The sequence below is a fragment of the Stigmatopora argus genome, chromosome 2 (assembly GCF_051989625.1).
Source record: "Stigmatopora argus isolate UIUO_Sarg chromosome 2, RoL_Sarg_1.0, whole genome shotgun sequence".
In the NCBI taxonomy this organism is placed as follows: Eukaryota; Metazoa; Chordata; class Actinopteri; order Syngnathiformes; family Syngnathidae; genus Stigmatopora; species Stigmatopora argus.
Window position 1 is genome coordinate 6,504,424 of NC_135388.1, and position 24,843 is coordinate 6,529,266.

Sequence of the window (24,843 nt, forward strand, 5' to 3'; positions counted from 1 at the left end):
AATCTTAATCACAATCTCCACGCTGTGAGGAGAATGTTACGCTTAATTAAATGAACTCTTCCTTGGTAGCACACCCACTTAGAAGCCACTTTTCCCCATCGCAACCCTTCGAAACCCTCCAGCGAGACGTACAATATGTAATTTTCAAGCTCACCTCCCGAAGTTCCTTGGCCACATCTTTGAGCTCTCTGAGAATTCCTTCCAGCTGGTCAATCACCATCTTCATGTGACTGCGGATGCGTTCTCTCGGGCTGGGGGTCTCAGAGGTGTCCCGGGCCGGAGCTCTGCTGAGGGACATCCTTCACAAAGTGACGTGGGGCCAGTGGCCGACAGGCTGAGGGCGTGGGGGAGCCGATTCGGGGTCCATGTCTTTGGCTACCAGGAGCCTCAGTGCTACTGATCCGAACAGGGGCTCCGACCACGTAGGGAGACCTCAACATCTTAAAAGCACCTGTACGACCTAAACACCTTTCCTCGCCCGCACACTCGGCACTTGGTCACTCTCAGGCAGCCATGGCGTCCATCCAAAAATGGGGAGAATGTGAGCGCAGGAAAAGTGAAGCACAATAAATCCATGGAAAAAAAGGAGAAGCAAAAAAGGCTGGAATAAAAAAAATATATTACATAATCTCACTAAACCAACTCATCTCATGTGTCAGTGTGTACAGCTGAAAAGGTTCTAGAGGAGATGCTATTTAAAACAAAGTTCTATGCTTGGCAAGGTGCTTTTCCCTCTTACACGTGAAAAACATAGCAACATTGTGTCATGCTACAATTATAAAAGTCGATCAATATCCATTCGCCTAGACATACAAAAATGCAACTCCCCAGATAATTTTCTTCTTATATGAAATTTGTGAGGGAGTCGGAAAAATAATGGTTATTCCTTTGTGCTCAATTGAAAATGAGGGAGTTCAATAGTTCACGTCGAAATAAACTTCAGATTTCCATTTCAGCGCAAATGACAACTAAATAATGATGTCTTTCAGTCATTGTCAGGAGGGAGGGTAGGTGTACCTTGGAGCTCTTTTCCTTGAGAATCCAATCTTCCTTCCCAAAAGAAGGATTTATTCCAGGTGGCAGAGGATAAGGAAGAATTAATTCCTAGGCCTATGAAACGTGACTCTCGTAGGGAAGTGGTCAAAAAGAAGAAGAAAAAATAGAAATCTTGGTGCATGAGACACAGTTACTGGGGACACTAAGGCAAAGCAGTGACTTTCCCTAGAATCTGTGTGGCACTTGATGCCCAGAGCAGTCCATCGGGGTGTGCCCCCATTGAAAAAATACCCCAAAAGAGCAGAATGAGAAAAGGACTCTTCTGTCTCTCTCAGTTGTTGCTAAGGGAACCGGGTCTGCCTACCCGTGCCGTGATTGGATAATTATTATACTTCTTATCCGTGCAGTGTGTGGTTTCCTATGCGGACTCTTCTTTCAGAGAGGCAGAGCGCTCAGCGCCATCAAGCAGGATGAGATAAATCCCAGAAAAGATGCCTGGCGGAGCCTCGGAGAACAAGCGACGAGGAGCGCTTCCTGTCAGATTCGGTGCAACGCTACTGCCACGGTGCACGTTGGCCAGCCTCACGTGGCACCTGGACAGATGGGGATAGAGGGTAGAAAGGAAAGCAATCTCTTATTTCCCCAATCTTTCGCAGCACCTTGAACATGCAACGGAGTGAACAGGATGGACAGCGAAAGGGATTAACTAGGAGCTCGTGTCAGAAAGCATCAGTGTGCGATTCACAGACTTCCCTTTTTCTGTGCATCACATTACTGTTGTCCAGAGCAAACTCTCCAAGCACATCCTAGGCATTGGGATCGAGAGACAAGCTTTCTCTTCTCTGTGTTCAACAACACTTTTTTTTTCTTCCACACACTCTCACTGGTACACAAACACACACAAACAGGCACGCATAGTTCCCTCACTCCCTTACTTACTGTCTTGACAGAGAGAAGCCTCTATCAGCGGGGGTCTTTGACTCTCCGGCTCATCAAGAAGAGGAAGATGAGTCTGTGTGGAGGACAAGCAGGAGGAGGCAGGAGAGCAATTGGCAGTCTGTTGAGGGAGCCCAAAGTGGCCAGAGAAGACACGGCCGCCTCCGTTCCTGTCAGCACCGCTCCGAGCGTCACTCCGATAACCGGGACGCTGAAAATGAGCCACCCGTCATCCACCGCTGGCGTTCGCCTGCCTTAGCGAGGCGGTCGACAGACGAGTAGAGCTGTGAAAAAGGGGAGCTGCGAGCAAATGACAGTTTCTCCTCGCTTGTCTGTCTGCCGTGTCTCAACGCTTTGACCACTGAGCCCACCCCAGCCTAATACCCCTCCTCTCTCCTGCTCACTCTCTCCCCACCTTCTGTCGCTCTTGCTCTTTCTACAGTCTCTGCCCCCTGCACCTTAGTTGTGTCTTCCCCGACTGCCGGATGAAGGCGAGCTGATGCCAGAGTTTATCATGTGGCTCAGACTCCTGCCAACACCACTTGGCTCCTTGCTTCCACTCGGTGGAGGAGGAGTCTGGCGCTTTTAAAGGCGCAGCTTCTCCATCCTCACATTCCTACCTGGCTCCTTGTCTCCTTCTCCTCTCTCTTGGAGGTGTTGTCTTTTGCACCCAGATGAAGTCAAACTACCAAATCTGGCATTTTGGGGGCACAGAATGCTTCAGATCCTAGCTGTAAAAGCAGGATCAGATTTGACTAACTTATAAGTAAAACTCTTGCTCATTAGATTGTTGCCCCTGTGAAAGTTCCGTAGCATATGTTTCCAGTGATCTCGACTTCCTATATAGGCCTGGATGAGCAGTTTCAAGGCATGGATCATCAAACCAGTTGATATACAAATCAGGATGATGTTTGATTTTATGGTGGAGAGAAAACAAATCCTGTTTCGTTAGTCGGTGTTTCTGTGACATTAAAAAAAGAAAACAAATTTGCATGCCAGGCTAAATCAACACTCTTCTACAAGCATCCAGCACTACCTCACTCACTGATGTAAAAACCCAACCCAGTAGGTCATCTCTTTCTTAAATTCTAAAGAAAACTTCAGACTGAGGCAGGTAGAGCAGTCTCAAAGCGAAGGATTCTCAAAAGCATCCCTATCAAAGGCAGGTTGATGCTTGATTACATCATTGGGGAGACAGAAAATTTCCTCTTCATAGGGAAGTTTCATTTCGGTCTTACCAACACTCCATGAGGTGGTATGGATAATTCTGTATGAAGAATTGGCGCTCAAAATAATGGATACACAACACGGGTGCCGTTTGATCATAATGGACAAGTCTGGGTCCTGTTGAATGGGAAATTTCTCAATCAGCACAATTCTGAGCGAGTCTTTTTAAGCCAAGATTGAATTGTCGATTCAAGACAGCAGGTACTCCAATTTCGGAGACGCACTAGCTAGTTGCATAGTGTCTTATCTTCTCTTCTGTCTTCCTACACATCCAAGAATAGCGGTACCAAGCGGCAGGGTGCCTCGAATTAGTGGAATTTATAAAGCTGGTTTGTGGAATGACAGACCTTTTGATAAAAAGGTTTTTACTCAGCATGGCTGCATAATGTTAAAAAAAACATTTTCAAATTGCAACTTAAGACGTGATTTATTCACAGACTCCCCGTAGCAAAAGTGTAAATTTGAGTACAATTGATGCACTCGATAAATATACTAAAGTGGATTGAATAAATAACAAATTTAAACATTCAGTAGATCCTTTTTCAAGTACTAGAGGCCCCGGTGGCAGTCGTACTTCACTTTAAAAATCACTGTCCAAAAGCATTCAAACTACTTTCCAGCTCTCTTTTTGGGTTTGTTTGTAAGATAATTGAGCAGAACAGCCTGAGGCTTTGTGCATTTCTTAGCATAATTGCCAAGTGTGATTCAGGTTATGTGGATTTTCCATGCAGATTAGTTTTATCTGGCGGTCTGGAATTGCAGATTTTATTCTGATGCTGTAAGGGTAATTGGGTTTGGTGAGTCTAATTGTTTTGAAGTCATCATTAAAAATAAAACACTTATTTACCTGTGTTGGTTTCCAAATGCATCACCGTGTGTGGTTCTCATCACCCGCACAACATTTCAGATGGGCTGCTCGTCAGACAGAGTCTGCGCGAAACAGGTGTCCTTGAACATTTTTCCAAAGCACCTTGACGGCACTAAACAAGGAGGCTCCGTTTTGATACGCTTTTATGCACTCGTTTTCTTTTGCTTGACATTGCACAACCTCTTTCTTTTTTTTGCAAGGTTTATTTAATAGACCAATGCCCAATAGAACGGGTTCATGACTAAATGCCATCCCCTTGGAAAAGAACCAGGTGCACAGTGCAGATAGCTTCACGCCACTGATGCCGTAATGGGCAAAGGAAATGGATTATTTTCTTCATGTAAAATATTTTTCTTTCACGTTGTGGCTATACTGTTTGGTTTGTTGGAATCTGGTGAGGTTTCAAAATAGGATTTGGACTTAACTTTGCAATTATTGTTCTTTTTTTTAATGAAATGTAATTATTTTTAGTTAGTGGCGAGACATGTATACAAGCATGGATATGTAGAAAAAGAGACCACTGCACAAACTGTGAGAAAGTGAATGAATTACCAAACATACCATAGTTGGAAACGAGATTGCAGTCACATTTCAACTAATGCACGATCACAATTCGAATTCAGCGACTTGAACAGGAGACAATTTCATTCAATCAATGCGCAAATAATCAGCAATCAACATACAGTCTGTCTATATTAAACACTGTTGCCCGGGAGGCCTGGAGGAACACACGATTTATTCATTTGCACAACAGATCCGAGGGTGTACATCTGCAGGCTGCAGATGATGAGAGTGGCTGGTTGATTGTTGAGTTTCAAAATTCTGGTTTGTGTGTGTGCGTGTGTGTGTATTTGTTTTTTTTCCACACCTATCAGTCAATTCCAAAACTTACCTTTTCTCTGATCCAACCAAAAATAAGAGCAAACATCTTTTCTTTTAAAATAGTTTTTTTTATATGTCTTTAGTTTATACAAATGTTCCGACTGCTTTTTTTAAAGGAAAATAATTCTCTTACCTTGTTCTTTTTTTGGCGGTCACATCAATACTTGTCAACATTGGCACTTCTCGGTTACTTATCTATAAACAGCTGATTGGGTCATGAAGCTTTCCAGACCTTGCGCATTTCGGGTCTATTTTCCTCAGAGCATGGGGTGATGTGTCTTCTTGTGCATCTTCTAGAAACTGGTGTGACTTCTGGGCAGATAAAAAAAGGGACATTCAGAACAGCAACTAGCTCGAACTGGCAACTCTCTTTGATGTTACAAAGAGTTGATGCTTTAATTGTCATGCCCTTCACTCTTAATACATTATTTCATTGTATTTTAAAGCCAAACATATCGAACACATCTGTCGATCAGGCTTTTGCTCACTTTGATGGCAATACAGGAAACATGTTAAAGTTTTGAACAAAATCAGGTGTATTTCATCAACTTTGGAACATACGCATACCAACAGAGAGCACATGAAACCACAATAAAAATATCCTTAAAAGAATTTAAAACGATCCTACTTTTATAAGCCTATATTTAAGTTAGTTATTTGGCAGCCACTGTTACAAAATGTCCACATGATTTTTTATTTTATTTTTATAATTGAGATAGTGTGTTTGCCAGCAATCAATACAGATGTTCTTCCAACATTGATTGCATGAGGAGAGAGAATTTAAGTCTGTGGTCTCTATCAACAAATGAAAAATACGTGGCAGTGGAGCACTTTTATGATGTGCTTTTTTTCCCTAAATTTAGGTGGGACTGCATTACACTGAAAGCTCTGAGGTGCAAATCATCTGATCCAGGATGCTATTCATTTGATTTTGTGTAGGATTTAAGTCTCATTCAAGTGTAAAAATAGGTTAATCACAGATAACAAAATGGAACCTTCAAATAAAAGACTCAGCCTTACCGTCAGGGCCGATCTTTTGCAATTTTGGCCATAAATTGGTGTGTAGCCCCATTTAACTATTCTCAGTTCAGAGTTGGGATTTCCACAAATTGGGTGTACGTTGATATTTGTGCTTTTAAAAAGTAAATACTTAAGTATACACCAATGTATAGCTCACTTGTTGATTTCATTTCACACACGTCACACTAAAGATGGAAATTTCCAGTTTCGGCGCAATGTTTACAAAGATTTGCGATCAATATTATTCAATTGATTCCTTCATTCATTTTCCAGTGTAGAAAATTTGATACCACTGCATATCGATAGAAGGATAAAATACCAATCCGTTGCAGATTGAGAAGAATGGCGTTGAGTTTTACATGCGTCACTGTCTTCTTCTGCAGAATTTAATTATGGCTCACATGCACGGTTGTTTTGTTGAAGGACACATGCTAAAGAAAATAACATCCATGCTGTATGTAGCAAGTGATTGACAAGTGAAGGTCATTGGACAAGCTTACAGTAACTCCGAACTTAGAGGCCAAACCTTTGGTATCCCTTTTTAAAGCCTTATCAAATATACAAATTATATTCTTTATTCATGTTTGGAACTTTTGTTAACAAGTTTAAACTTTTGCCCAATCAAACAATTTCCATATATTTTTTCCGTTCTATACATTCATGTCTTAACACGCTGAGTTTTCTTTAAACTGCTGCACAGATGGATTTACATGCATATATTTTTAAGACCATAAGATCCGTGCATCATTATTCATACAGTAAAGGCTGGTACAATGACTTTGAAACCATACCAAAAAAGGAGACAGCTTTGGAATGTTAAGTATCTCCGTTCATGAGAATGTGATCGAGGATGAGATTGTGGTTGCTTTAATTCCCATGGATTGAAATGGTGTGAATTTAGTACTGGTGGATGACAATGTGCCCCAAGGCAAAGTGCTGCAACGCACCCCACAAGCTTGGAATGCACCTTTGTGTGCAGCTTTCTTGCGCTGGCATCTCTCCCTTGCTTCTTTTAATTCAAAGACTTCCCATTGTGCCTGTGTGTATTTGTGGTCATGCGTTCGATATCGTTGTGATTTCTCAGCAAGTACCGTATTTTCACGACTATAAGGCGCACTTAAGTCTTAAATTTTCTCCAAAATAGACAAGGTGCCTTATAATCCAGTGTGCTTTATATATGGAAAAAAAATTAAATGTGTCATTCATTGAGGGTGCGCCTTATAATGCGGTGCGCCTTATAATGCGGTGCGCCTTATAGTCGTGAAAATACGGTATATCACGTTAAGGACATGCTGTGTATTTGTGGTCAGCACTTTTTTTCCACTTTTTTGTGGATGTTCTCCTTACTCCTGTTCTCTGGGAAATCCAGCTTGTTCGTACATTTTAAAAACATCTATGCTGAGTTCATTGGTGACTGCAAATTATACGTAAAAGTGCAAATTTTCCCTTCAAGGGCTCCACATACAAAAAATAACAGATGCAAGGGCCCAATCAAATTTCTCCTATTTTATTTTTCCAACAAATGACAGAATAAATTAAGCAATGTTGTTTTAGGTTAAATGAAAATGCTTAACGGGCCATTTTGTATGATTGTGAATCTTCGAGTCAACATGTGACTAACTGGCTGACAATTAAGGGAAAGGCGCTTCAAGGTTCTTTTATTTAGTACAAATGTCACAGCGCTAGATGGATAGACTGTTAGTTTAACTTTACTTTCTACATTACGCAAAAACAAAGACAAGGAATTGCAAAATTTGGTTTGGAATAAACGGTCCACTAGTGCAAATATGAATGGTTTTTTTGTACCCTACAGTTGTGGGTATGGAACAAAGTCACCTGGGATAGGTCCCAGGACCTTTTTTGTGGACAATGGCTATAGAAAATAGATGAATGTTGTTGGTATTCAAAGAGAGTTCAGAAATGTTTATTGCGACAAGCCTACTGTTTGAAGAACCCCCAAGACAACACGATAAATGATCAAAGAAGGAATCATTTCCATTTTGAATGCATTTGCAGTTTGTGACTAAATGTGCCTAATTTCCACTGAGATTCCACTCACAATGACAGTATTTATTCTCATTGTCATGGTAATCCATATTTTTACAGATTTTGGCTCAATGGTGGCCTCCATGTTTCACAGCCAGACATAGCTGGCTTTGTCTCACATGGACAAACGAGAAAGAACGGGCTAATCATTAATGACAGCTATTGCTTCTATGCTCACCTTTCAATACTTCAACCAGAAGTCCCTCATGTTTGCTTTTTTGGAATGAAAAGTGCCTCCAACTGTAACTGACCCCTTGATGGATCAGCTCTCTTACACAATGAAATGAGGCTTAAGTGTTTGATTGATTTCTCATTTCCTTTTCCTTTCCGACGGTGGCAAATGATGGCTGCATGTGTTCATAGGCTGAAAGGGTCAGTAGTCTCATCATGAAAAGTGGGGGGTTTCAGTCGCATTTGCCCTGCTGAAATCACTTGATGGTCTACCTGTCCGTATGTGAATCAATACAGGTTCCTATAATTTATTAACGTCTTACAATAAAAGTGATCAGTCTCATGCCAGATACACGTAATGATTTTTAACATTTCAATAGGTTTATGTCAGAAAAAATATCCCACAAATATCTTCAAGACTGACCTAAAGGGAGCATGCTGTCATGATAAATGTAGAAATTACAGAAAAGAAGAGAGAGTAAGAAATAGAAGAATCTAGGCTAAATATCATCTTAACTACATTGCGTTTGGAAACCTTTCTGGCATTATTATTCTCAGGAGCATCTTTTGAGAAATGTTATACAAACACCTGGTAAGAGCAGTTGCTCCAATATCTGCGCAAGCTTCAGGTTCCCTTTTAATTGGCTTTCGTTCCGTTTCATATCACAATTATGGAGTAGGTGAAGCAGGCCCCAACTCATCAGCGCAGATATTGATATGCGATAGCAAATATTGAACAGCTTTAGCTTTTACCACTGTTGGCGGGTGCAGTCTATTATCCTCCAGATAATTCTAAGCGATATATTTTTCAGACATCTAGGAATGTGTTTTTTTTTTGTTTTGATTAGAAGGGAGAAAAATAAACCACACAATATAACCTATGAATTCCAGGATATGGCATGAAAGTCATTGGATGTTCTCGGATTCCTTTAGTCGGTTTAAAGGTTTTGAAAGAGTTACACTAAACTGAGGAATTACTGGAAAATAAGTAAGAGGTTGAGGCTCCTCCAAAAGTGCTTGACAAATCACACTGTCTCCACTGGGAGAATGTCACCACGTATAACGAAAGGGCACTAATGGGGGCTGTTCCCGAATTCTAATTGCAGCGAGGGGTCATTGAGAGTGTTCTTGAGGCCATTTTCGTATTGACCTGCCTGAGATAACTCGGGAGGATGGACAACACAATGTATTTTTGATGAGGTGGCACAAAGCGGTCATTAGCCAAACCGATCGCTCATTGGCAGTGATGAAAAAAAACTAATGACCGCACTGACGTTTAACCTTCGGTCAGGTTTTCTTTAATATGATGTAGTTTGGATGTGGAACAAGCTCTAGATTTGTAAAGAAGTCTTGGTGATAATGTGACATAAGGAATATTCACTTTGACTAGATTTGTATTGGAAATCATTGAAAATAAAAGTACAACTGTATTCCTAGTTGTACATTCGTATATTCACAGATAACATTTCATATCAAAATGGTACGGAAATGAAATGGCCTCAGGCCTCAATGACAAATGTCCTACTCATCATTGAATGCTATAGGCTCCCCAGATCATATGGTCATGTGATACTCTATATCACCACAACCAATCTCCACTGAATTGCTCCAACTGTACTTCATTTGGAAGTCGTGTTGGTGCTTCGATGAACATGCATCATGTCCAATGTGGAAAACACTTACAGTACACACTGCTACACTTCTGAAATTAACAAATATACTTTACTGAACTGCAGAGGTTGAGGATCAACGCGAAGAAAAACACAATTTTAATGATTAGCGAGCAGAAAGAAAAAAGGAACACTCAGGATATATTTTTTTTTTACCAAGTTTACAATATCTAAACATTTCTATTGCTATTATACTCTTCCTCAACTTTTGTTTTTATCATTTGAGAACATGACACTAGAAAACTATGAAATGACTAAATATCAACATGTAATCAAACATGTTTCCACAATAAAATGACCCAAATTCAATATGTAATCAAACATGTTACCACATTTCCCGAATACGGGATGAATAAAGTTATCCAATCCAATCCAATAAAATGGCTCAAAATCAACATGAAATCAAACATTTTTTTCACACAATAAAATGACTGAATATCTAATCAACGTTACGTTTCACCATAAAATGACCTAATATCATCACTAATTACCATCTCTTTAACATTGCTTCAACCTTGAAATGACACAATATTAACATTTAATAAAAATCTGATTCTACCATTAAAAACTCAATATTGATGTTTATTCAACCTTGTGTTGAAATGTTGAAATGACTCAATATCACTGTTTAATCAACATTTTTTGTTCAACCATGAAATGACTCAGCATCAAAGTTTATTCAATGTTGTGTTTCAACCATGAAATGGCCAATATCAACATTTATCCCATGTTGTGTGTCAACCATGAAATGACTCAATATAAATGTTTAGTGAGCATTGAGTTTCAACCCTTAAATGACGCAATATCAAGGTTTCATGTTGTGTTTCAAAATTGAAATGGTTCAACATACATTTAATCAATGTTGGAATTAAACCACAAATCTTCTCAATTTAAATGTCAAATCAACGCTTCAACATGAACTGATACACGATCAAGATTTATTCAACATTTCTTCAACACTGTGTTTCAACCATGACTCAGTGTCAACACTTAAGCAACATTGTGTTTTAACCATTAAATAATGCCATTGCAATATTTAATCAACATTACTTCACCTATGAAATGACTCACTATTAAACGTTTATATAATGGCGTTCCAACCATGAAATGCCCCAATGTCAACATTTAATCGTCATTTCCAACATTAAAAGACTGAGTATCCGCATTTCTTCAACGTGTTTCAAAATAAACTGGCACAACATTGTTTCTTTAACATTCCTTCAATGTTGAGTTTCAACCATGAAATGACTCACTGTCAAAATTGATCTAGCTCTATTCAAGAATACACTTACCCTTAATTTCCCAATATTGTTATCAGACAATCAGTCATTTTCAAACACTTGTAGTATTCTAGCAGGTCAAATGAAACACAATAGTAGCCCGTTGCATTGTTATGTGATACCACACTGCCTCTAATGTTAAAGATCCTTAGTTTGGGTTCTTTCTCGATAAATATCAGCCTTAATTGTCATTCTTTTTTTATGCCTATAGGTGACATCCCTCACAATCTCACTTTAAGCGATGTGAAAGGATTAATACAGTATATTTTATTTTTTTTCCTGATATTTTGGAAAATAATGGCATTTGCCAAGAGATTTAAAGTGAATTATTTAGTATTAAAAGGGAGGTAAAAAATTTTAATACGAGTGGAAATATTTATTTCCTAATGGCACTGGGTTTTTGCTCAGCGATCCCATGTAACCCAAGCTAATATAATGGAAATTAATCACAATGTAATAAATCGTAATAGCTAGGATTTCTTTAATCTACAAATAGAACCTCAGACAAAGAGCATTGCATAATAGATTTGTATTTATTATTTGAGGTTGCACTGTAATAACATAGCAAATGGGAAGTGTCGCTACATCAACATGTTCCCATTAATCCACTGACTAGTGCTGTTCATTTATTTTGTTATTTCAAAGCCCCCTGAAAATCCATGTTTGTGTTCTGTTTAATTCAAACTCTTCTTGTCAGATTTATTTTGTCGAATTTATTGAGTCATTAGCCTTGATTATACATTTGCAATGACAAACAGAGACCGGTGGAAAGCAGATCATGGCGTCATTTTGAAATATGGGCCACAAAAATGCTTAGTACGTGCTGTCAAAGCTTTTGATCAGAAACATAAAGGAGGGAATCGCAGAGAAATTAATAGATGTAGTAAGAGTTATTTGTACAAATTATTTAGGGGTCGGCTAATGAATTAAAATTTGGCTAGCTTTGTTTTTCCTACAGTAAACAGAATTTTCTCCCAAAGTGATTGGTCGTTTCAGAAAATTCCTTTTTCACAGGTGATAGAATCAGTGATAAAATTGTGCATTTACAGGCATCATTGGTGAGGAGGCACCGGAATAACATGAAAACACCTGGAGCATACCCATATATTTGAAAACATCCCAACTGGAAAACATCTCGAAATATCCATAGGGAGTGACATCTCTTCAAATGGCAAAATATACATATATAACATTTTAGGCTTCCATTTTTTTTGTACCCAAGTCACTACTGGATGAGCTGAACGAATGCTGATAAATCCATCCTCCTGTATTTCCAATATTTGTCTTTTACAGGTCATTAAACTTAACACCTACAAGTGGCGAACAGCCTTCCACAACCACGGACACTTTTGTAAAGCATAGGCGTAACCATTGCAAAATTACAGTCAAAGATTGTTTTTGTCTGCAAATCCGCTCAGAATTTGTAAGGGTCAAAACTCTGGCACAGATTATAAACTATAATCCATCACAACATTTAATCCTATGGTGTTTTGGTACTGTTACCATGCATTTGTAATTTGACAGTCATCCCATTTTAATCTCCAACTTCCAATCGCTTCAAACTTTGCCTTTCTCTTCACTTTGCTGAGGATGTTTTCTAAATGGTTGAGCCATGGCAGGTCACAAAATGAGCCGACCCCCCCCCCCCCCCCCCCCCCCCCATCAGAGTACTAACAAGCGCAGCAAGTATCCCTCTGAATCTATAACAAGTAACACCAATATGGCGTCATTTCCGCAGCGACAAATTCCTATTCCCTTTTATTGTTTTCCTTTCATATTTTTTTATTTACGCACTTCATGTTTTTATGGCTTACACTCCGTTCTATTGCTCAGCTACTATGGAGACATCAGGATGATAAATAAAGACAACCCAAGTAGGGAAATAGAATTTGATGTCAGACTGCTTTGACAATAGAATTAATTAGTGTGTTATGATGGGAATATCACACAATTGTTTGTTCACTTATAAACAAGATCATGTATATGTAGGTATAGATCAAACCAACATTTACAATTTGAAGCAAACTGATGAATTTCTTTATAGGCAGGACTTGGTTTGAAAAATATAAGATTTAAATAATGCTGAGTGCCACTGGCTGTTCCTGTACACTGACTTTTTTACTTTAAGGTCAATTTTTTTATTGTCTGCAATATTTTCCAAAGCTATTTCCATTCACAATGCTAAGAACTTAAGCTTCAAATACTATTCATGCATATTGAAATGCAAATTCAGACATGGAGTGGTTAAAAAAAATCCCATAATATCAGCAACACAAATCAATTAATTCATTGTCAATGGCAAGTGTGTCAAATGGTATTTGAGGCTTTCTTTGTGAGGGCTATAGTCCGAAATCTTAAACTTGCTGTGGTGAATGGCCACTTGAGCAAATATCCTTGCTTGACCTTAAGAATTAATAACGTCCTATCAATCAAATAAATTAGCATCTCTTTATGTTATGGTTGCATTAGTTGGCTCCAGCCCGAGGGGTCTCTCGCACATCTGGGCGGCTGGCCAGGCTAACAAGCCAGCCGGAGAGAAACCAACTGTTTACCGGGGGTTCGTTCATGAAGTGCGGTAAAAATTGTTCAATAAGAGTCAAAACTGCTTACTGTTCTTTTTAGGAAAATGATCACAAAGATTAGCCAAAGCACACAGATGAAAACTACAGTTGGGAATTCAGAGTACAATGCTGTTGTTTCATCTTATCAGTTTAATGAAACAGAATGAACAGAGAGAACCGATTGATAGATTAAGTCCAGTTTTAACGGTTTCTAATTCCAAATATTTCACTACGTGAATGATTCTAGTTATATTCAGAGTGCACTCAAAGAAACTAATCAGGCAACTTCGGCAAATCAAATAAGAGTATGGCAAAACTCCAAAAGAAAAAATACAATGCATCAATAAATACACTCTGATCTTTGAAATATTGACATTGAAACTGTGTGGCAGAAATGTTAACCATTATTTCACTGTGCTGCCTTAAATGAAACGAGTTAAATAAATGAAAAATAAAATAACAATTAAGTTGAATTACATAAATTAGCTGGGCAGCTGCGTAGGTGTAGTCAAGTATAATTAAAAATGCCATAAGAACACTTGTCGTTTTTATATGCTTTGTGTGCATATACATACCCAACATTTACAAGATATACGCACATGATCATGAATAACTAATAGTTTCCCATGCATGATAGCAGAGCATTTAAATGTGCCTCTGGATAAAATACAGTACACGCACATGTGACAATATATGATGCGGTACTCGGACGTTTCGTCGAAAGACGTTTTGTCCCCAGACATTTGGTCGAACGGACGTTTGGTCGAACAGACGTTTGGTCGAACGGACGTTTGAAAATAGCTCTCAAAATTATAATCATGAGAGAGAGAGAGTGAGTTTAATATCTAAATATCGAATATCAAAATATCAACAGTAAACTCTGTCATAATTTGACAGCGAGTGAACCCGGCGACCAAACGTCCGGTCGACCAAACGTCCAGTCGACCAAACGTCCGGTCGACCAAACGTCCGGTCGACCAAGCGTCCGGTCGACCAAGCGTCCGGTCGACCAAGCGTCCGGTCGACCAAGCGTCCGGTCGACCAAGCGTCCGGTCGACCAAGCGTCCGGTCGACCAAGCGTCCGGTCGACCAAGCGTCCGGTCGACCAAGCGTCCGGTCGACCAAGCGTCCGGTCGACCAAGCGTCCGGTCGACCAAGCGTCCGGTCGACCAAGCGTCCGGTCGACCAAGCGTCCGGTCGACCAAGCGTCCGGTCGACCAAGCGTCCGGTCGACCAAGCGTCCGGTCGACCAAGCGTCCGGTCGACCAAACGTCCGGTCGACCAAACGTCCGGTCGACCAAACGTCCGGTCGACCAAACGTCCGGTCGACCAAACGTCCGGTCGACCAAACGTCCGGTCGACCAAACGTCCGGTCGACCAAACGTCCGGTCGACCAAACGTCCGGTCGACCAAACATCTGGGGACCAAACGTCCGGGGACCAAATGTCTGGTCACGATATGATGCAACACAACAATTATTTTACGCTGTTTTTATATCTCTTTAGCTTGCAACCAAAAAAAGATTCCAATGATGGTGGAGATGATGAATGTGTGTTATTGCAACCATATAATTAGAAGCTATGTTGGCTTCAGTAGATTTTTGTTTCCCCCATGAGGAATCAACATCTGAATTTATTGCATTTTATATTTTTTGTTTCATGTTCGTAAAATTGAAATACATCTGTCTTCTCGGTTTTGCACTGCCGGCTTTAGTGACAGCGTGGCGGACAGCCTGTTGAGATTGTTGAAGCTTGATGTGGCAACATTGAAGTGTCTGCATTGGCAGGCGTAACAAAACAAAATGCACATTTACATTGCGCCTTGCAATCAGCAGGGGAATTGGCAACACGAAAGGGAAGTCAAATATTGGTTCATTTACATAGGCACAAAGTTTCACAAAGGTTGTTGGAGATGCCTTTAACGCGCTTTGAAGTAATGCGGGGCAGGCAGTTTTTATGACAGAAAGCCTTCATGCCATTCTTTGCAGGCAGCCTAACATCTACTATGTCTCGTTCTCGCTTCGTCACATGGAGACAGAGCAAACAAGCTCAGCGTGTAGTCAAGAGTGCCTCACCGTGCGTGTTGTCTTTATGGATGTGGTGCGCACACTACCTGAACGCACAAAGCAGACATGAGGGTCTCCCTGCGTGGTGCAAATGAGGGCATAAATAATGCAAGGAATGATAAAAGGGGCAAGGGAACATGTAAGGAGAAAAAAAACTGTGGACTAAGTACTGTTGGCTGAAACATATTGCTTTGGAAACGTGGATGGTTTTGGTTTTACGCTGGTCTTCAGGAGGCTGGGCATTTTGGCCTTCATTTTAACGAACATTATGTGGGACAATATGTGATTACATACTGTAACATGTCATGTCAGAATATGGGATGCATTTAAAATAGGGTTTAAAACCAGTGTTAGCATTCCAAAGTGGGTTTTGAAACCAGTGTGACGTTTTCAAACTGGGGCTTCAATCTAGTTTTGGGGTTCCAAAGTACTGTTTAAAACCATTGTTAGGTAATATATGTGTAATATCTTTTTTTTTTTTTTACAATTTACTTCCCTTAATAATAATTCAATCTAAGAAAAACCCTTCAATTTTAACATCGCAATATTAATAACATCATCTCGAAAACTTCAGGTCTGGTATTTTAGCCATGACTCATCATATATTTTAGTAAAAAAAATTCTCACTGTCTAATGTGTGAGTCAAATAACAGGGAAGTGTTAAAAAAGTTATAATCAGATGCTCAGGTTCAAACTGGATTACTGCATCTTTCTACACAGCATTGAGTGTGTGCAATCCTGTGACTGAAGTTTGCATTTTTAAATGTAGCTATTCCGAAAGTACAAACCTCGAGAAACACTCACAGAAAAGGAAAAAGAGGAGGAAGAAGGAGGAAAGCGAAAGGTCTGAAGTGGTACAGAGTTCCATTATGCATGGTTGCTGCAGGCAGCCGAAGATGACTTGGAAGTGCATGAAGGCCACAGCTGCGACGAATATCAATGGGGAGACAACACTGTGATTGTTTGACAGTGAGCACCGTTTTTTTTATGTGGGAGGCGGTCATGGCGAAGTTGGTTCTTCAAGCTTATTGCACATGGGTACGCTGCAACACCTACATGTGTGATACTATATAACCAAGACTCATTCCTCAGCATTCAATAAGACTCTTGGTGCCAAACTCATCATCTGTCAAGCAGTCTAAGCCTGTTGCATTGCTCAAATGCTGGCCCCACAAGCCCTCCCACCACCCACACCTCCTGCCCAGCTGTCTCACTGAATGGCCAATGATGAGATGTGACAGCCAAGGACAGCCCAGTGCTCTAACAGCCTTGGAATTGAGTCACTATGCAAAGTGGTTGCAAAGCCACAAGAAAATAGACAACTCTATCAGTGTCTATACACACATTCAAAATGCAATGAAAGTACATCCATAGCAAAATCTCATCTCATCTCATTTCTGAACCGCTTTATCCTCACTAGGGTCACGGGGGGTTCTGGAGCATATCCCAGCGGTCTTAGGGTCAGAGGCAGGGGACACCCTGAATTGGTGGTCAGCCAATTGTAGGCCACAAGAAGACAAACAACCATTCACGCTCACACTCATATCTAAGGGCAATTTAGAGTGTCCAATCAGGCTACCATGCATGTCTTTGGAATGTGGGAGTAAACCGGAGTACCTGGAGAAAACCCACGCAGGCCCAGAGAGAACATGCAAACTCTACACAGGTGGACTGACCTTGATTTGAACGGTCAGCCTAATCTTAAACCCAGATTTTTTTCACTGATTGCAATCACACATTTGCATTGATGAGTAAGAACTTCCATTAAAAGTTAAGAGAAACTGCGAACCATTTGGACTTTGGGAATAGCACGGAAAATGCATCCTCTAAATGTTAGGTAGTACATTTGTTTGATACTTATTTAATTTAGAGCTCCGACAATGCAAAACCACGATGGAGACGTTGAAAAGATTAATCTTGCACTAGCATTTAAAAACAACAGGTCACAAATATAATCAAGTAGAAAAGGCGACCTCAAACTGGGACAATTAAATGTGAGTGCCCAACAGGAGGGGACATAACAGACAATCTGAGGGGGAAGAACACAGAATATCAAGTGGATAAAGACGCAGACATTTGTTTGTTTCCGCGTGTCCTAATGGGATTTGGCATTGAATTTGCACTTATTCATTATGCGGAGATTGTGTTACTTTTAAGCCCGTGTTCAACTGGGATACAGGGGAATTGATGATTCTCAGTTAAATGGCAGGCTACAGTCTGCAAAAATGTGAATACGCTTTCAGGACTATTTAAGAAGACATTTTATGTGAAACCTAATTGGGGCCATGTGAAATTTAAAGTAAAAAGGATAGAAATGAGCAGCGACAGAATGGTCAGAATAGAGGAGCTAGTGGCAGAGTAAATGCTAAACAGCTTCAGGTTATCCCACAGATGCCTATGTTGAGATATCTCTAAGACTGGGCTACTTCCAGAAATGTTGCATGTTTGGTAGGGCTTCAAAATCTTTGCCATGCTCCCAACACTTGGGATTCCTAGGGGTGCAAAAAACAAAAGCATAAAAAGGTCTGGGAAACTTGGCCCTGGTCACCGACACCTTAAGGGCTAAAACATCAAGCGGCAGACAATGATGATCACTACCCATCGCTTTTCTCTAAGCTGATTAGAGGGGAGGCCTAGGAGGACTACCTATATTTTTCCTGTCCATTGGGGGAAAGATTTTCCCCAATGGACTTCCAAATGTAAGAGCTTAAGGGTGCTGCTAAAATGACCAACCTTTCAACAACTTTACAATATAAAGTGGTTAACCGTCGAGGCGCCAGTGTTGAGGGAATTGCTTTATTGCCTTGATCAATCAGTCCAGATATTGACAATGCAAAAATGATCCCCAACAAAAGCTTAAGCTTTTTCTGTATCAGGTCAAATTGTCACCAGGAAGAAATGTGAGATATCTAAGCCCTTGTCAGACAAAATGACAAATGTGCACAATCAAGAGAATCGTGACTGAGGTAACAGCTAAGTTTTATATTTGAGTGGGATGAACTCATTTTTCACTGACACCTTCACTTGACTGTCACTCACGGATATAGCCATCCTCAAACAAAGGTAAATGTGAAATTGCCCATGAATTCTATCGAGCTATTTATCTTGCCCACCTAGCTGTAGCTTCTTGTGAGCGAATCTGTCTAACTGATTGTCTCACTGTCTGTTTATCTCATTTTTCTGTTCAATGTACAGTATCTATTTGGGGGGAAAATGGGAAATATGAAAATGTAAGGGATGTGAAACCCTCATATTTATCGTTTATACCAACACAGCTTGTCCTTCTACATTTCCATTTCTACGGAGTCAACATTATGCAATAAATAAGTCAGCAATGAAGGAAAAATCCATTTCTTGGGAGCATATATGGTATTGGTGGAATAGACATTAATAAATTGAAAAAGAGAGGTACTGCAACATTGTTTCATATTTGTAAGATTTCAGAAAGAGATCAGGGCACTGAAATAAATTTAAAATCTAATCAGAACAGGAAAAAGGCATTCCTCACCTGAATGACTGGTAGCTGCTGTCAAGAAAAATTCTGTAAGATACATATTTGATCCCTTGTAGAAGTACTATTAAAGTCAACTTTGTAAAATGATGTTGACCTTCCTACCCACACGACTTAACCTAAGAGAATCTGTGTTTGCCTTATCGTACTGCATCTAGTTTGTGGTGAAATCTTGCTATGATGGTCGTATGGTCTCCTGTGAAATGACTGACCTGTTCAGTACAATTTTGGCGTTTGGTTTAAGACCCAAATGATACATTTGTGAAAATCTGAATTTGCTCAATGAATCCCCAAATGACAGACCACTGCATGTTTATTAATTTTGGCCTGTATACCTGTAAACAACAAATGTTGGCTTTTTTCAAGTAGTCGAAGGCTGTTTTGTTGTGGTGCAAACGATTGCCCATTCAGCGGCGCATTATGCTAATCATCTTATTACGGTTAGAGTTTTAAAGCCTTGGGAAATAATACATGTAATGAGTGAAGTGCATGGTCAACAAAAGGGAAAGAAGCTATTCAAGCAAGCTGTTTAAAAAGAATTGCTGAGGTACCTTGGGGCCCTGGAACTGGGCATTATCTTCAACGCAGGGATCCATGTGGCTGAGACATATAGAAGAATGAACAACCTCTACATTGAACCCACTAAGATGAAATGTATTCAAGCTTATTTCAAATCCTGGTTGACCAACGTATGTCAAGGAATTTCCTTTTCTACTAAAAATTGGCTTTTTTCCATGTATTTCTATTGCCAAACGGGGAGTGTAGAGCCGTTGCGGACTCTGCCTGAGGAAGGCATTTGAATGAGGCGGACACATCTGTGTTTGCTTGGACACGGGGAGTTGATCTCGCCACGAGTCATGGAGCCGAAGGCCGAGATGATGAGCTTGTGAGGTCTGCGATCAGCTCGGCCGCTTCCTCAACAATTTCAATCAGTTTCTCAGTTGGAGGAAAACAATTTGCATCTCACGCCCCACTGGTCAAGTCTCCTGTCTTCTTACAGCTTTTTCAGGCAGGGTTGCCCTTACTGGTAGGGTGGCCACCTTGCTATTCATAATACTTAAAATGGACTCCATCTTCAACATGTTAAACTGATACATATTCGCAAATTATCTTTTCATGCTTTGGTTAAGATTTTGAGGTAGTAGTTATAATTTTGTACAAATAGTTAAGAGGTTTTACTTGTACAAGATGGTTTCTACATCTGTATTAATACATTTAAACTTATTTAAATGCATGTTTAAATTGCATGTGTTACTTTGCTCTTCTTTACAGCGCAAACTAAGCATGATCCAGACGGACTAAACATTGCTACCATGAGCAAACACAAAGTATTAGGAAAGGGGGAATAAGCCAGAGGTTTAACTGCTGAGTCCTTGCTAGTCTTAACTAGCTTCGCTAAATTGCTAAACTTAATGAAATGGCTTTTGAATAAATCCTGAAGACGTAAGCATGGAGTATTCTTGCCGCTCGATAGCAAATCCTTCCTACTTATGCAAACAGGTCTGCACACCAATCTGTTTAATAATAGGTTTATTCCACAGTCCCTACTCCAGCCTCAATCAACATCATCACACCCAGTCTCCTTCATGCCTTCATGAAGTGTTCATCAAGTGATCTACCAAGAGGCAAGAGCTGGGTGAGAGGCTAATTTCTTCCATGTCCATTAGTTTAGAATAACTGCTGCTGATGCTTTAAGGCTAAGGTCCAGTCAGCCGGAGACAAGTGAACATAACACAGCTGTCTCACGGGCTTACCAAATGAAAACCAGGAAGGATTCATTGGTGCATGACATGTAACTGTAGTAGTACTCAAATTCCAAGCTATATTCCGTCATTATATGACATACATAGTATACATCAAAATTATTAAATTGGCTCTTGCGGTAAAAACATTTGGATTGCGGGCCTGTGCCAAATTTGTTTATTTAACAGATAAAAAAAAATAATGCTAACTTCTATCTCCCCTATTTTGTATTACACATAGCACCTTCATTCTTGGAAGTTTTGTTCTTGACTTCTCTATTTTCCTTGTTGACAATAACTTTTTTGTTGTATGTGTAAAAACTAACACAGGTTTTAATTCCCAGATGCACAAACGTGTGCACTCGAATGTTCATTGAGAGCTGTGAACTACATAAAGACGGGAAGCAGTGGTGTGAGAATAATGGCTATATTTTTTTGCTCTGAGCTTGCTATGGCCCAAACATTACAATATCATTAGCCTCACATACATTTTTTTGCCCCAAAAGGCAACAAAAGTATAACTTTGGCCTTGACACCTCATTTTGTGTGGCAACCCTCATTAAAATGACAAAAAACATCCATGGCTGAAATGAGATCAGGGTCCCTTAATTATTTAAAAAAAGACATTAAAAAAAAGAGCATGGTACTAAGCATAAACACAACAACAAATCACTTGCTGAACATTATTATGAGACTTAGCCAGAAATGTTATGACCATAGCTCCACATTATTATGCTCATCAATCCTGAAAAAAACAACAACAACACTATCCCTTGAATCTGCTTTGTTTTCCAATCACGAGGAGAGCTGGTGTTTTTAACCCATTTTTGAAACTAATTTCCAGGTTAAAGTCGAGCCATTACTATATGTGTGTACAGTAGTATGTATATTTGTTAGTTCAATGAGCTTCACGATCAAATCTGATAGACAGTCGGCATCATCCCCTGATGGATCGAACACTTCTGGGTCATGATGCTGCAATGCGTTTGTGTTACAGAGTGATTGCATGTGTGTGTGTGTCAGTGTGCGGGTGTGCGAGTAGTGCATGTGGACATCAGAGAGTGATGAGCCATAGAACGTATTAGACATGTAATCAGTGATGCTCTTCATATCTCACTTTGGGTGGGTGAAGTCCTGTGGGGAAAGTGTGGGCTGCAGATGACTCCCCCTAACCGTTGGTCCAGAGTACCGAAGCCTCTCATGCCAGCTTTAGCAGAGCCTGGTCATACTCAAGGCGCAAAAAAAGAAAGAGGGTCTGATGAAAAAAGGACGTCCCCCACAGAAGACAGAGTCTGTCAAATCTCTCTGCTCACTCCACATGCTATGCCCGACAATCTTTTGGAGTTTTTTTCACTTTGCTCTAGTGCCTCTTCACTTCTGACTGCTTTCACACCAGCCTATTGTATCTTGCTTTAACCTTGTACAGAATTCATTTCATAGCCTGTCCTGGTTAAGTGTGGTCACCGTGAACCCACGCCTCGCCTGGGAAGACCACTCTGAACAAAGTGGATGGAGAGAAGACAAAATAGGTTTCCATGCTGAAGATGCTGTGCCCTCAATCCGAACTCCCCCCCTCAAAAAAAAAAAATCAGACGATGATTTATGTGATATAAAAACTTCCGAAAACTGTCATCAACTGCAATCACTTTAACCATGGAGTTTTAGCAACATAGTAAACCAAATTGCAAATGATATATACCCTGATAAAGTTGATTTGTTTGTGCCCTTGATTACGACTATATAATCGATTATTGTACTGATCGACCACCTATACCAGGGATGGGCAAACTATTCCACAAAGGGCCGCAGTGGGTGCAGGTTTTCATTCCAACCCATAAAGATGTCACCTTTTCACCAATCTGGTGTCCTACGAGTGCAATCAGTGGATTGCAGTCAGGTGCTTCTTGTTTTCTGCAAAAATCTCATTGGTTAAAGTGACTTTGCTGGATCGGTTGCAACAAAAACCTGCACCCACAGCGGCCCTCGAGGACCGGTTTGCCCACCCCTGGCCTATACAAAACTATCAGACCGTTGTCGTACTATTGAACAAATAAAACACACTCTTATTGTGTGAAAACAGACATAAGATCTAAAGAGTTTTCCATTGTACCTGTTCATTGATTTCATTGAATATACTGCAATCATTTGCGGTTAAGCAGTTGCTTCACAATAATGTGAAAATCTGACCTCATCTTGCAGAGATCACAAGCAATAAACAGCTGACAACAGAGCAGTCTTCAATATCTAATCTCAGTTGCTCCAATGTTAGCAAGGTCAACTCAAGTCCTCCCTCCCAGTGGTCACTTCAAGCTATTTTTATTTCTACCAACTGTACCCCGTCTCCCCAAGCGAACCATCGGATTTATATTGATACTGACCTTTCGCCGAAATTAAGCATGCTGATCCCCGAGCAAGGAGAGCAAAGTTTAAACCAATTAAACGAGCACTTCACCAATCAGCAGAGTGACGTTTGCGTCGAAAGAAAAATTATTTGCACTGCATCAAAAGCCGCTCACAGGGCAACTCGTGTCAAAGTAATCTTAATAGGTGAGCCGTATAAAAAGAGCACCGAAGCTCCTCAGGCTTCTAAAGGAAATAAGAGGAAAGACAATAAAGCCACAAATGATCCCTTTCGCTGACCTATACTAGACTAGAAACTGGTGATGGTGCTGGCATCAATGACAAATACGAGCATGACTGCATGCGTTATTGACTTCCTGTTGTTTAATCACAGCAAGGACTCACTGACCTTTAAATTGCAAGACGAAACACCAAAACAAAGTAATAAAACAACTATGAAATGTCCCAAGAAACAATAACTACTGTAGTCATAGCATTTACTCACCGAAAAAGTAGTGTTGCTGACACACAAGGAGATGCAAACTTTGGGAATTTGGAATGCTTGACTGTGATTCTGTGATATTTTTCAATGCTGCTGCTGACTTATTGGTGGCCTGAGAATCACAGTCCATTTGCATGAGAGGTCATTATTCAAATACTGGGAAAACCGACCTTAGGTTAAATTTGTGTTCGCCTAAAATGTCAGTGTGTACTTTACACACTACTACATCAAAAACACTTTCTAACAAACAATAATGAAAATAATGTACCTCTACTTGCTATATTACCTTTTTTTCTGGTAAATAACTACGTCATACTAGGCTACTACCACCATAAGATAATACCATTTTCACCTAAAGAATATATAGAAAGGATGTAAATCACCTATTTAATGACGATACCATACAATATTGATTATTTACACAACAGTACAATGTTTGTCTATATTAGAAAGCCTGCCACAATTTGATTGTATTCTATGAACAGAAGAAGAACATTTCATAAGAATTAAGAGCATAGAACTTGTCGAATTTGCAATGTGTTGTACAAAACAGTCCACGTTTGATGCTAGAAAAGCAACGGCTGAATGACTGATGAAAAAAGAGTCTAACTATTCTTTCTGTAGTGCAAATCAAATGAAGCAGATCAAAGTTAAATACTAGGAACAAAAAAAATCATCTTGTGAAGTTTTTCCCTCTCTGGCAGCATGTGTGCATCACCTGTCTTCGTCCTTATGTGGCTCTTTATTTGCTGGCTGCCAATGGCAACAAAACGTGACAAAGAAATGAATGTTTCTTGAAGACGTTTTTCCTGCCACATCAAAGTCCCTTATTCGATCAGCACTAGCTAGGTTTTCATTTTTTTTAAATTCCAAAATACAACATTTTTCTGCATTTGACCAACTGGAAAAATGTTCTTTTTCCAGCTCAGCCACAACAAGCCTACTGAGTACAAGCAGGCTAGAAAATACATGAAAGATAAAATTGGGCCAGAGTCCTATAAGGCATCACCTTCAAAGGAAATGGTT

At 40.0% G+C, this 24,843-nt stretch overlaps 1 protein-coding gene across 2 annotated transcripts in view; it reads right to left on the reverse strand.

Annotated features, from left to right (window-relative positions):
• The window catches only part of insyn1 (inhibitory synaptic factor 1), a 144,533-nt gene that overhangs the window by 54,742 nt on the left and 64,948 nt on the right, over positions 1 to 24,843 (reverse strand). For both annotated transcript variants that reach the window (XM_077594952.1, XM_077594950.1), the window contains exons 4-5: positions 1,936 to 5,221; positions 155 to 1,589 (exon numbers count right to left, since the gene is read on the reverse strand). In XM_077594952.1, the coding sequence (XP_077451078.1) occupies positions 155 to 298 (144 nt within the window). In that variant the 5' untranslated portion in view covers positions 299 to 1,589; positions 1,936 to 5,221. The remainder of the gene's footprint in view (positions 1 to 154; positions 1,590 to 1,935; positions 5,222 to 24,843) is intronic.